The sequence below is a fragment of the Eulemur rufifrons genome, chromosome 17, assembly GCF_041146395.1.
Source record: "Eulemur rufifrons isolate Redbay chromosome 17, OSU_ERuf_1, whole genome shotgun sequence".
Lineage (NCBI taxonomy): Eukaryota > Metazoa > Chordata > Mammalia > Primates > Lemuridae > Eulemur > Eulemur rufifrons.
Genome location: NC_090999.1, coordinates 14,645,589 through 14,660,853, shown reverse-complemented (window position 1 = coordinate 14,660,853; position 15,265 = coordinate 14,645,589). Strand labels below are relative to the sequence as shown.

At 32.8% G+C, this 15,265-nt stretch overlaps 1 protein-coding gene across 2 annotated transcripts in view; it reads left to right on the top strand.

Moving 5' to 3' along the window:
• The window catches only part of CDH12 (cadherin 12), a 256,507-nt gene extending 241,530 nt beyond the window's left edge, over nucleotides 1–14,977 (top strand). For both annotated transcript variants that reach the window (XM_069492504.1, XM_069492503.1), the window contains 4 exons: nucleotides 3,323–3,444; nucleotides 6,982–7,099; nucleotides 10,457–10,708; nucleotides 14,478–14,977. In XM_069492504.1, coding sequence (XP_069348605.1) covers nucleotides 3,323–3,444; nucleotides 6,982–7,099; nucleotides 10,457–10,708; nucleotides 14,478–14,977 — 992 coding nt within the window. The remainder of the gene's footprint in view (nucleotides 1–3,322; nucleotides 3,445–6,981; nucleotides 7,100–10,456; nucleotides 10,709–14,477) is intronic.
• Nucleotides 14,978–15,265: the final 288 nt, after the last annotated feature.

The following is a 15,265-nucleotide window of genomic DNA, read 5'->3' as shown; positions in this document are numbered from 1 at the left end:
AGCAATGTGGAACAATAATGATTGGAATTTAAGTGGTTTGACTATTAGGAAATTGACAGTTAATTGTGCAGGATTTTGATTATTTGATATTTACTAAGTCCATAAATGAATTTGTTTTATAAGTATTCAATAGTAACTAGTTTTGATATGGTATTATTGTCAAATAATTGTATGATGCTCATGCTAAATCAAGGTTAAGTGAATATCATCATCTCAAATATATATCAGATGAGTCAGAAAGAAAATAGGTCATTACTTTCTCAACATAATTTAGTAAATTATTAATATATAAATAAATGAAAGAATGCTATGTCATACTTATAAATTATATTCGCTTGTGAAAATTCCAATGCATATTTGAGTAGTTCTCAAACTGAGATGTTATAGCTTCCCTGTCACTGAAAAATATAAGGTAACTATTTTTTAACCTTTATTTATGAAAAATTTTAAAAATATACAGTAGAAATCAGAGTAATATAATTAAACCCATGAACCCATTACTCATTTTTAACAATATAAATATGTTTTTGTTTTGCTTGTTTTTTCTCTATCTTTATTTGGACATTTATTTTGTAATTGTCACAGTGATGCCCTGTGAAATTTAATCTTCAGGAAATCTATATATCCTACAGTGCACAGGACAGTCCCACACAATAAAGATTTGTCTCAGCTAAAATGCTAAAAGCACCCTTTTGAGAAACACTGTTAATAACAATAACTAACAATAGTAATAATAATTTTGTGGTAATTTGATCATTGGGAAAATTACTAAAATCTATATTACAGGAGGATAAATAATTTAAAACCAAGAAAAAAGGAATTTCTAATGGATAAATCAGGTCTAAATTCATTTTAATAAGCTTTTTAGATATTATCAAACAAATCTCTACGATAAATTTAAAGGAGAACTCTTGTTTCCTGTGGAAAACAATCCATCCTCACACTAGCTTAATAAAATATAACTGTAATCTTGAAAAAATATAAGAAACTTTCCTCTTCATGTGGCCTCAGGACTTTATCTTATCTACTGTGTAAAATAGAAAGTAGAGATTGAGTTTTACATTGTCCAGGTGTTGAATAGGTGAAGTTATTCACGTTAATTTGCTACACTCTAATCTATAATGTGAATTAGTGGTCTATTTTCTAAGTAGCCATATAATTGTCAAAGTTTTTCTTCTTCTTCTAATACTCTTAAATAGAGTTTAAGAGAATGGGCTATGGAAGCAGAACATCTGGATTCAAAACGTAATCTCACCATGTTCAGCGTGTGATTTTTGGAAAAGTTGAATCCCTCTCTCTTCTTCAAAGTTTCATATACATAATGAGAATAGTAATAATATCTATGTCATAGTTGTTATGAACCCTAAATGAGTTAATGTATGCAAGATGCTTTAGAACATGTGTACAATGTAAACATTGTGGAGGATTAAGCATTAATTTTATTGCTACTGTTGATAATTTCCAGTTTCTTCAGGAAAGTGAACCTAGTTTAACCAACTTTTTGAATTTTATTTATATTTTATGCTATATAAATAACAAATAGTAACAACAGAAGCAGTATAGATAATCTCCAAAAAGTATAGTTGGTAATAAGAGTAATGATAATTTACCAAAATTTATGCAATATTTTGTAAAACATCATTTAATACAACCCTATGAAGTAGGACCTATTGATACTGTGTTTTATATGAGGAAAATGAATTGAAGAAAGGTTAAATAACTTGTGAAAATTCAGCCAGACCTTTTCTATCAATTAAGACAATGAATGCCCTGTGACCAACAGCAATTTTTGAAAAATATGTATTTTCTGAACCATTCCCCAAGATTACAATATATCTTCCATAAACACACTCACTGTTACAAAATATACTCACTTATTATTAATTTATGTTCTCTGTTAATATATGCACTGGTACACAATGATGAATTCCACTGTGTGGATATTCATGTGTGAATATATGAACAATTTTTAAGCTTCATTTTAGAATGCTTTTGATTTAATTTTTAATGAATTTCAGGTCAATAAGATATTGTAGACTTGTTAGAATTGTCACGTGGTAAGATTTTGTGTGTATTCATCAAAGCATTCCAGATAGAGGTCTAAAAAAAATGAATATTCAATGACACTGCAGAAGAGTTTAACACGTAAACCAATCAACAGAGAAGGTATGATGCAGTAAACATGACCTTTGGATTTTTATAATCCTGGGTTTACATCTTAACTCTCCATTCTTCGAGCTTTGTGACTCTGGGAAAGGTGTTTCAACAATTTCAGAATTTATCTACTTGTAACACTTTTTAAGATAAAATTTTATATTGCATAAGTTAAAACATGTGTATTATGTTATGCTTTATTCATTTACTTAATTATTTCTAGTTGTCGTCAACAAATGACAGAGCTGTGGATAAATGATGAGAAGGCTGGGGACAAAACTTGTGATGGGATTTTGGCAGAGAGAGACATCTCGTCAAACTGACATTCTTTTTGATACTGTAGAAAGAAGTTATTTTTTAACAAACATTTGTTTTCTCTTTCCTTTCTTATCAAATCCAAGCAATGTAAGGATTTATCCTCGTTTTCCATAATCCATCTCTTACTTCTACTTTTTTTTTGAATGACATGTTTACTAGCACTATTTACAGGCAAAAAATATTTAAAATTACCATATCATTGGTTATTATCTTAATCTTTAGATAAAGTCAAGAACTAGTTGTCAAAGTTTCAATTTATGCAGACAAATCTATGTATTTCTGCTTCCTTAAATCTATTTTTCTAATATTCATTTATGAAAAGCCCTTTCTCCTTCATTCTTCTTGTTATTGTCCTTTTCAGCGGAAAGCTTTGAGGAAGAATCATTTTGAGAGAGTCATTTATATGCATATTATTGTCCAACCACTAAAATTTTCGTTATAGAGGCACAACATAGAAAACTATATTAAATATCTGGTGAAAAAATATCACTATTGGTGAAGACTGGTTCTGTGAATTAACCTGGTATGATGGCTAAGTCATTCTAATAGAAGGGCCCTATGCTTACAGTAAAATATCAGCTAAATAGTTGGCCTTACTTTGGTCATGAATTTCAGGGATTAAACCCCGGCATTGTACACTGCTAGATCTCTGACAACAAATATTAATATCTCACTTATTCATCTTTTTATCATCTTATAGTTGGAACCTTCAGAATTTCCCATAAGAGGAAAGGTTCTTTTTAGTCTATATGAAAGCTGATTTGTTTTTAAATTCAAATATTGTTTCTTGTAGAAACAACAACGTACCAGATTTTGTAATTATCTTTTCCCTTTTTTATGTTTTCAACAGGTAACCCTTCATTAACCAGCAAAGTCAACATATTGATTAATGTCCTAGATGTCAATGAATTTCCTCCAGAAATATCTGTGCCATATGAGACAGCTGTGTGTGAAAATGCCAAACTAGGACAGGTATCATAACAAGATGCACTGTGTACATGTATTTTTAAGTTATAAGTCCAGACATGAATACAAACACATATACTTATATACTTATTTTTGTGGCTCAGATGGCTTCAGAAAAGAAACCATAGATGTATTAACTCTTGTGAATTAATGGTAGATGCATGAATGTGGAAGTAATACCATAGAAGATACAATGTCGCTTGCCTAGTGGAAGTTATTTGTATAATTAAAGATCTAGAATTGTGGATTCTGCTATTTTTTCACTCTCTTAATGTGCAATTTCTAAAGAACTTGTAACTATAAACCCTGTAGGCAAATCACGTTAGAATGCATTTTTTCCAGTGTATTCCTTGCTTTGCTCACATGCTTTCATAGATTAAAAGCTTTCAGGAAGCTTTTGAAAATGTAAAATTCCTTCTCTGATGACCTTGAGGAAAACAGCTGAGTTATTCAAAATGTCTGAATTATATTTTCCTTATTAATTCAATATTATCCTGGGGGGATGTTCTGGTGGAAAGATGTTATGAGGAAAGACCACATAGTTAATGAGAGATACTGTCAAAGTCCTAGGTTTTATGTAAGGTGGTAGCGATTAGCCAGTTTATTTTTTTCCCCCTACACTATTATGAATGAATGAATGAATAACATAAAGGGAATCAGACATGATTATATATGTGATAAGATTATGTCATGAAACAAATATGCTTAATCTAATGCTGTGTACTTAACGTTCCACAGGGAAAATGTATTGGTATTCTTTGGTTTGTTGTATATTTTGATCATCTTTAAACAGCATAACTGATAATTTAAGTAAAATGCAGAAGTTTTAATTTTTACTTGTAATAAATCTTAATATTTGAAACAATATTTTTGTTTACAAAGGTCATCCTTTAACCTCAAGTATTTTTTTCAATTTGCATGATTTACACTGCTTAGTAGAAACTTTGTCCCATAGTGCTAAACCTGTGATGTCTACTAGCTATTTAGCTATTAAATTAAAATTAACATCAAATAAAATTAGAAACCAATATTCTCATTCATACTAGCCACATTTGAAGTGCTCAGTAACCATAGGTGATGAATGGATATCATTTTGCTAAGTGCAGATATAGAATATTTTCATTAGCATAGAAACTTCTAATGGATTGTGCTGCTTTAATCTCTCATTTGAAAATTTGGGGAATCATTAATATTCTTATACCATCACATAGTTAGTGATATTTTCTCAAGTAAGAAATCTGTATTCTTAATTTTGAATAGGCACAAAAATGAGCTTAAACGTTATCATCTTAAATGCATCCACAATTTACATGTGATGAGCCCACTGCTTACTTCAGTTTTGGAAACAGTATGCTGCATAAATATCTGGGCTCAAGATAAATAACCTGATTTGGTAATATGGGAAGCTAGAAAAGATTTGCCAAAATTTCACAACTTAGATATTTTTCACTTTACAGATGCCCCCCCCACACAAAAATAAATAAATAAATAAAAAATAAAAAAGTCAATTCTTTATCTTTTATGTTATTGGGGACATTAATGGCTTCAGATCAATCAGAATCTTATAATGCTCCAAATGAAAAACTTTGGGAACAGAGCTCCCTTTAATGCTGTATGTCTGTCTAATAAATTAAAGAATCTGAAAGGTTGGGAATAGGAAGTTACTTAAGATCAAACTGATTTTCTTGTATCTGGACAAAGCTGTGAAACATCTGTTGGGTCCTTGGAGGCTCTTAGTCTAAAACATGTCTGTTGGGCCTTCTGTGTCCTATTGGGTCACGCTTATGCAAAAAACATAACCCTAAAATGTCCCTTAAGTTTTCAGAGAGTGTGGTATATGAGCATTTTGTGCCTTTGACCCCAGCCATTTGCCCTGATATAAAAACTATGCATAGGAACTATCTATCTCTTTTGGATTATGCTTGAATATCTATCTGTCTATCTATCTATCATCTATATGAAAAAGAGAGAGAGAAGAGGAAGAAAGATGATACTATGTAAATCAGTAAAGATTTATATGAGAGTTGTTTTCCTTGGAGCAGTGACTTCCAAGTGACAGGTCAAGATAAGTGTTAGTCTGTAACAAAGTTATTTTCATATATGTATCCTGTTCTAAAGGACTTTATTCTAAGGTCATCTTGATATGTTTTGATGTTAAACACCTTTAATTCAGTAAATGGTGCTAGTTGATAAGTTAGAATCAAAACAAAACAAAATTCAACAACTAAGTGTTGGTACCTATGTAATATACAGGAATTTTATGGAGGAAATAGAATGATATGAGGACATTGGTCTAACTGAAGAAAAGCTGAAGTTTTATAGAGTCTAGGTGGTGATCTTTGACTAAATTGCCACCTTCTATGATCCAGCCTTCAGCGTTGAATAACGAAAGTCCCACCCACGACAATTTTAAAGTATAAATAGATCCTGTGCAATTAATTCACACTAGAGGGACAATTAATTTATTAAATTACAAATTACAAATACTACACTGGATACTTAAAGTCCCAGTGATATCTATCTATCTATCCATCCATCCATGTATCTATGTATCCATCTTTGTGTGTGGGAAAGTAGATCACAGTCGTAAAATGGGGTTTTAACTGAATCGTATTTTTAATAGCATCAACGTAAGATCACAGGATACAGGCTTTACACACTGAGACCAGGATACAGTAATTGAAATCTAAAGTCTTTTTCTGGCAAATTCAAATTTATTCTAAGAGTATGACTACCTGGCCAGCACACTGCCCTGTCCTCTTCCCCACACACTTCCTAAAAACCTGTGAAGCCCGTCAAGGCACATGTTAATAAATAAATGCCTCTATGTAGTGAATTGAAAATGTCACAGTTGGACTCTTAGAAGTTATTTTTATTCTCCAAAATGTTAAGGGCATCTTATTAGAGTACCAGGCTTTTAACTACAAGATATACCCTATGGGAGCAAGTTAGAAAAAATTTTGAAACAGGGATAATAGTGCTTATCTTTTAAAAACTCTTTGAAAACACAATTTGTATTCCTACACAATGGGGCAAACATAAAAACAAAAATAAATATACATCTTTTTTATCTCCTTTTCTCATAATTTTATTTATGAAAATAAACCCATTGTTACAAAACATAATAGCACTAAAATTTTGCTATTGCAAGGGCTTTTAGATAATCAGAGATTTTGTTTCTAGTAAGCAGTCTCATATTTTGGCTAGAAAGCATTTATTTCATCTAATTTAAAATGCAAGCAAGTACATTTTAATTTTATTTTGCTTATTAGTGAGAATATGCAATGCTGGTAAGCTTTTGGTTATACAGATATTGATTTGGAATTAGCCACTGTCCTATAATTGTAACTGTCATGATTGCCTGTAAATGTTAGAGATTTGTTTATAAATATTATGTATAAATAATTGGTTCACTGGTAATGATTCAGAAAGTGTCATTTCTGTTTACTTGCATGCTTCATTAAATAAACTTATTAGCCTGGTGTGTAAAGTTCCCTTTGAAACTAATGACTGACTTCAACTTTAATCTCAACTTTGTTTCAGATAATTCAGATAGTCAGCGCTGCAGACCGAGATCTTTCACCTGCTGGGCAGCAATTCTCCTTTAGATTATCACCTGAGGCTGCCATCAAACCAAATTTTACAGTTCGTGACTTCAGAAGTAAGTATAACCACAGAAAGATTAACCTCTTATCATATATCTTTGTAAACACGCACAAAGGGAGGAATCAATGCTTTTCACAGAAGCACTCAGTTTCATAAAACATGGATATCCTTATATGACAAATGAAAAATTCTACAGTTAGCAGAAAATGAAATACTTAATCTGTGTATTAATAGAGTGCCTACTAAGGCAGGTTACTTTCATTATAAATGTGGACAGTCTCTCAATGAATCAAGGAAATAAAAACTATCTGGAAAAATGAATGCTTTCCCTGTTTTAAATATATCATTTCTACCCCCCATGCACATTACTTGTATTATTATATACAAATAGGTAACTATTTAGTAACTGTCCTCCTAAACAGCACAGGTTAAAAATGCAAGCATTGTAAATTAGAATGATATAAGTTCACATTCCCATTCTGTACTACTGAAATGATAGACTCTTACTATATAAAATTATACTAAATAATGTCAAACTCATAGTATTTACATTAAATATAATTATATATGCGTAAGCTTTAACACAATACCTAAAACAAGTTACTGTCAAGATAATTTTATCTACCACCTCCGCCATCCTGTTTACACTACTATTAATACTACTGCTATTACTGCTATGACTACTAGTGCTAATACTATTACGTCTGCTGTTATTACAACCACTACAAAAATATAAAGGATTCTGAATTAGAAATATTAAGATTGAGTACCAATTTCTCTGACTTTATTAGTTCTGTGACCTTGGGTATTTTATCTCCTGTAAGTTTCCATGTTCTTTAAAATAAAAATCATAAGACTTAAGTTTAATAATATTACATTTAAAAAGTTACCTTTTTAATAAATCTAATGCATATAGAATAAATTGTGATGAAATTATAATATGATGATTGATAGAAGTCAAAGCATATTTTGAGAAAATTTAGCTGCAAATAATTAAGGGAAGAAAATCAGGGTCCCCACATTTTATCACTGAAGGAAGTTGAATAGGGTTTGCCAAATACAATGGTATAATTTAAGAAATGACCATAAATGAAACAGTGATCCAAACTTGAAGTTCTTCATAAGTAGGGTGACCACATATTTTATCATAAAAACTGAAACACTTCTGAGAATGGAAGTGGGTAATATTAATAATTTTAAGTTAAAGCAACACACATCAAATAGAGCAGTCCAAGATGAACTGGTCCATGTGGTCACCCTATCTGTAAGCCATCTAAAGAGATAATAACTTAAATCCAATGACTTTAGTAGTCTTTGAAAGGTTTAAGCAAGTATATAACATACTCAGATTTACATTTTTGGGATATCAGCTTAGATGCCGTATGGAAAAGGCATTACAGGAAGATAAAACTTGTTCTGATGCTCTTGAAGTAACTAGTGAGAGTGTTGGATTAAGGTAATAGCTGTGAGGACAGAGACAAGTGGATGGAGATAGAATTGATAGGGCTTGATGATAGATCACTTAGATTTGATAAGTGAATATAATGGAGGAAGACAAATCAGGTTTCCAGATCACAGGCTTGAGCCACTAGGTAGATGGTCACATCATTCACTAAATATAAGTATTGACTATTTTCATCACGGTATCTCTGCTGGAGGATCATTTATCATGATAATGTGAACCAGCTCATCTTGCCTCATAGCAGAGTGTTTTCTCACGGACTAAATATGTACTTACTGCAAAATTTCGTATGTCATTTCCAGTGCTCCCTATTTCATTTTAAGTTATATTTTCAAGTATAAGCTTTTTTCTTTTTTGTGGATAGAAAGAATTTTAAGAGTGGAAATGAAGTTTAATATGTCTTTTTTTTCCCACTATGGATAGCAAAATAAATTTGATATGGTCAGTTCTTAATATATTATGTCTTTTGACATAAATTGAATTCAAGAGTACCAAATACCTACCTACCTACTCCCAAGTACAGACACACCAGATTTTCTATTTCTATTAATTATTTTCACCAAGGTTATGAACTTTATTTCTTTTCCCCAGCCTCAAGTATTCAACCACCAATTACTGACAATTTCAACATTGCTTCATCTAGTCCTTATTTTTCCATTCCTAATCATATCACGTAAAGTTTTCTCATGTTGGTGTTTTCTGTTGCCTTGAGTATAGAGAAGTTGCCTAAATTTCAGTTGTTGAATTTAAAGTCTACAAATAGAAAAATGGAATATGATTGAAAGAGTAACATGTTTTTGACAGACTTTATTATAATAAATAATATACTTTACTAAAATTATTTTACCTGATTCTCAGATGTGTATTACACATGGCTATCGTAAACTACGTGTTAGTATATTGCTAAAAATAGCAAAGTGCTTCTAGGAGTTACTTTCATTGATACACATAAAAAGAAATAGCACTATAAATTTCACTGTAACAAAATAGTGAATAAAATAAAATTTCTTCTGTTTGTATAGAAATACATCTCTTCAAAAAGTACATAAATTAGCGGGGTGTGGTGGTGTGTGCCTGTAGTCCCAGCTACTCTGGACGCTGAGGCGAGAGGATCACTTGAACACAGGAGTTTGAGGTTGCAGGGAGCTGTGATGATGCCACTCACTCCAGCCTGGGTGACAGAGCAAGATCCTGTCTAAAAAAACAACCCTCACTTTTAATAGAAATATTAATTGCATTTATATAAAAACAGAAATTTGTATTGCCTTGGATTATTGTAAGTAAATATTGTTGATTTAATCAGAATTACAATGAATTACAATTATAATTATATTAAAGTGGTGATTGTTATAATTCAGTCTTTAAAATTTTTAACGAATCTATGTTTTTAATACATTTTTCTTTCCATGTGTCTTACACTAGCTGTGTGCAGAAGTGAAAGTATTTATATTCATACAAACATCTATGTATCATATATAAACATATATATACAATATATCAACAGAAAAAGTTTTAATCTGAAATAGTCAATTGATTTTTAATGTATTTTAAAGAATAGGTTCTTATGTAAGGCCTTTTACAGATTCGTACTTTGTAATCTTTGCTCTTCTTTTATGTACAAGTACTTCCACAAAAGTGTTTATTTGCAATGAGATTTTGATGTCAGAAAAAAAATGAGTCAATATAACACACTTAACTGTCTTATAAATCATTCTATACTCTTTCTGAATAGAAAATTTAATTCTTACACCAGACAAAATTAATGTTTCTTCTTTCTCTGATGATATTTGATTACATTTTGGCAGCTTTCATAACGATAAAAGGAAAAATTAAAATAAGGATGCACTTTTCTGATACAAGAAGAGCTGTCTGCTATTTAACAGATGCCAACTTTGGGATTTGAAGTGAAGCTCATAGTAACCATGTTATCATAAATGTCATGTTTTGTAGACAACACAGCTGGAATTGAAACCAGAAGAAATGGATACAGCCGCAGGCAGCAGGAGTTGTATTTCCTCCCTGTTGTAATAGAAGACAGCAGTTACCCTGTGCAGAGCAGCACAAACACAATGACTATACGAGTTTGTAGATGTGACTCTGACGGCACCATCCTGTCTTGTAATGTGGAAGCAATTTTTCTACCTGTAGGACTCAGCACTGGGGCTTTGATTGCAATCCTACTATGCATTATTATACTCTTAGGTTGGTTTCAATATTAACCACATTCTCCCCCCCTCCCCCCTCTTTCTCTTTCCTCCCCTCGGGTCTAGATGGGTATTCAATTTATCATGTAAATGAGTTTTTCTTCATTAACATGTCACATCTGGATAGAAGATAATATATCTGTCTTAAATTAAATATTTATTGAAGTTATATATTTCATACCTCATGGATCTATATTATTGGGAATAAATAAATAACATCACCAAAAATAAAAATTATGTTCAAGTCCTAGGATATTTTTAAGTAATAACATTTTGTGACCCTTGGGACAGTGAAATTCTCTATAATACATATCCATGTACAACAGTGGCTTCTCAATTCATTTTACCACTTAGCAATTTCTGCTGTCTAATAACAGATCATATAACCTTTTTAAAAAATATGCTCTCAAATTCCAGTTTAGTAAAGAATAATAGCTCTCAAATTCCAGTTTAGTAAAGAAAGGAAGAAAACAGAAAGGGCAGAAAGAACTGGAATGTAAAGGAATCCCCAAATACACATTTCTTTCCTGTTTAAACTGCCAGCCAGAAGTAATTCTTCTTCTATTTTCTTGCATCTCCTCACATCAAAATTCTAACCATTCCCACTAGAACAGAACAGAGTAGAGTAAAATATCTAGATGCACTGCAAAGGAAAAAATATTGTAGTAAACGTATTCTGTAACGTCTCTGTGGGAGTGAATATAAACCTACTTCAGGGGTTTCCCTCTTCCATCAACTCTGTTCAGCTTCTCCATTCCACTTACTAATTCACAAAGTAGAAAGATTTTATTTTTCCAGTCATTCTTTCAAGTTCAAATTGTAACAGATATACAATTGGGCTATGTGGAATCAGTTTATATGTGCATATTTATTATTTAAGCAAAGATAATCTGACAAATATGGACACCTGACTTTTATCTCTAGGATAGAAGACAAAATTTTTTAAAAATTACTAGGATGTAAAGCATGGAGTAAGGTATTACATAATACTTAGTGGGAACACTCCTTGAATTTGACACGCTGGCTTGAAGAGTGAAGTTACAGTCCAATTTGTATTGCATAGGTACTAATTCGATATGAGTAACTTTGGTGTTTGGAACAAAGAATTTTTAATATCCTTATATTTTATGATAAATTATCCCTTACAATTTATAATAAATTATCCCTAGCATCTATTTGTGCTAATAATATAGACCTTAAAAGGGCACATTCAAAAATAACATTTTCATATCTGAAATTTAGCATGATCAATCAGGTGTTTACCTTCAAATCAAGTGTTTCTCTCCCATACGCTCTATTCTCTTATAGATATCTGAATCTCAGGGTATTTCTATATTGTGAAAGTTGTCACGAACAAAATGGAGTCATGAATGTCAGGAAAACCTTGAAAAATAGAGCCAGGGAAGGCCATGAAAAGAGTGCTTGCACTTGTGTGTCTGATAACAAAAAAAGACTGCAAAAAACCACAGTCTTGCACAAAGGCTGTAACAACCTTATACAAAATACATCTGCAAAGACATCTGCCCAGCAACTGCCTGTCCAATCTCACAGTGGCATCACCCTTGTTATTGATCTTTGTAGCCAAGGATAATTGTTTCAAAACAATTATGCAATCCTCCTCATCTTTTTCCCTTTAAAAACCTTTGTCTTCCTTTACCTCCCTGAATATGCACATAGTTTACTATGGCATGCATGTTCCCATTGCAGTGCTTTATTCCCAAACAAATATCTTTTGTTTTAGAAAGACTTTCTATTTGTGTAGGTTGACAATATCAACCTAGCATGACTTCGCATGTTCTGGGTGTTCCCCTTTGGTTTCTTTAGCATCATACAGTACAGAAAGTAATCTGCTCAGGTCCTCATTATCATCACTGCCACCTGCCACTCATTCATCTAGATACTCCTGAGTGTCCACAGTGCACCAGCACTGTGCTAGGCATTGTGAATTTGCTGGTGTACAGCAGTGGATATTGATGTGCTTTGTCCTGCCATAGGGTCTGCTTAAAAATCTGTCTATTCTGGAGCCCATTCTATTAAGTGAATTATCCCAAGAATGGAAAAACAAGCACCACATGTACTCACCATAATGTTGGTACTAACTGATCAACACTTACATGCACATATGGAAGTAACATTCACTGGGGATTGGGCGGGTGGGAGGGTGGAGAAGGGGTTGGGTAAATTTATACCTAAAGGGTGTGGTATACACAGTCTGGGAGGGGCACACTTGTAGCTCTGACTTGGGCGTTACAAATGCAATAGATGTAGCCCAAACATTTGTACCCCCATAAAATTTTTGAAATAAAAAAAAATCTATTCTTTGACATTCTTCACCAATCTCAGATTCCTGTAGCTCTTCCAGCTTGTTCTCAGCCATTCTCATAAACTTCCTGAGGTGAAGGGAAACACAGGAAATTCATGGTGCCCAGGTCTCTTTTAGGAGGTAGGTACTCAGACACATCTAACCAGTCGGTTTCTCAGCCACAACAACTCTACAGCCATTTTATATACAGGGCTTCTCCATGAAGCCTGCGGTCTCTCCCATGCTCCCTGTCTCTCTGTAGTTCTCAGATTCCCTAAACCCTTAGAAGAGGGCAGGGTGTTCAACATCTCTCCAAGGCCCACTGTACAGAAGGTTTGCCTAGGTCTTCTCCCTCCTGCCATCCTCGTTAGTATAGTGGTGAGTATCCCTACCTGTCACCCAGTTCTTCCCTTCCTTCCAACTACTCCAACTCTAATTTGGGGGGAAGAGGGAATAAATGATCTTCAAAGTCAGGCATTCTTCTATACTTTCTAGTTCTATGACATGAATCTTCCACAGTCTGCTGTGGTAAATCAAATCCACTTTGGTGTTTATCTTAGTGCCACTGCTGTGGAGGAGAGGGGTATTATGACAAGCAAAGCTGAGCACCGACTCATTTGTATCTGTGCCTACTCACCCCTGGAAGAAATAAGCACCATTGACTTAAAGGAAAACTTTAAGTTAACTAGGAACAAAGAGAGATTTCAAAATCAAAGTATATAAATTATACTATAACTATTTCAAATATTATCTTGTTTCATGAAGGTAACCTGAATACTAGGCATTTGATTTGGAAAATGTCTCAATATGGCAGGACACAGATTTGAAATAATTAAAGGTTATAGTTGGTAAAATTTTTAAAACTAAACTAAAAATATAGCTTATAAAAATATAAACTATCCTTCTTTCCTTCCTTCCTTCCTCTTTCTTCCTCATTTATTGCTTTTAAAAATGATTCCAATAGTGAAGACTTGGGTTTATTTTATTAGAAACACAATTTTTTAACTTACAATTGGAAGTGTTACAGTCAGGAAATTAGCTATGAATGCTGTCTATGTGTTACTTATCGATGATAATATGCTATAAGTTTTAATGATAATAATTTTGTTATATCAACTCTTATAGCTCTTTCTATGGTTAGGACAACTATTATTTCCTTTTTTTCATATTTCACAAAATACATTTTTACCTGAACCTAAAATACTTAAATATAAGGACACAATTGTTTGACTTTGTGAATGACTTTGGTAAATTTCTTGTTAGTTACAATTTCAAAATGAAGTTGATTTTAGACAATGAAAAAAATGTAAACATATATGAACCTACTGATTACAGTATGCTTACTTTAAAAATAGGAGACCATTAAAGAAATTCAGCCAGCCCTGACCCATTTTATATTTTATTGAGAGATAAAAGCCAAATATCTGCTTTCTATTCTGAAATTGTAATTTCTGTCCTGTTTCAGCCATAGTTGTGCTGTATGTGGCCCTGCGAAGGCAGAAGAAGAAAGACACCCTGATGACCTCTAAGGAAGACATCAGAGACAACGTCATCCATTATGATGATGAAGGAGGTGGCGAGGAGGACACCCAGGCTTTCGACATTGGAGCTCTGAGAAACCCAAAAGTGATTGAAGAGAACAAAATTCGCAGGGATATAAAACCAGACTCTCTCTGTTTACCTCGTCAGAGGCCACCAGTGGAAGACAACACAGACATAAGGGATTTCATTAATCAAAGGCTACAGGAAAATGATGTAGACCCAACCGCCCCACCGTATGATTCGTTGGCCACATATGCCTATGAAGGAAATGGATCCGTGGCAGAGTCCCTCAGCTCTATAGACTCTGTCACCACAGAAGGCGACCAGGACTACGATTATCTGACAGATTGGGGACCCCGCTTTAAAGTCTTGGCAGATATGTTTGGCGAAGAAGAGAGTTATAACCCTGATAAAGTCACTTAGGGGAGCCATGAAGGCTAAAACACAAGAGAAGAAATTTTAAAAAAAGAAAAAGAAACACAAATAGAACCAAGAGGAGAAATTTAAAAAAAAAAAAGAAAAAGAAATACAAATCACACATGCACACACACACACACACACACACACAAAGGCCCAGGCTTTATAGGACAAGATTTCTTTGATTATCTGGTTTCCAGCAAGTTGCTATATTTATCATATTGTCACAGTTTTGTTTTATTCTGCCAACACAAGATAAATCCTATAATATGTACTTGCTTTGTTTTGTTTTGT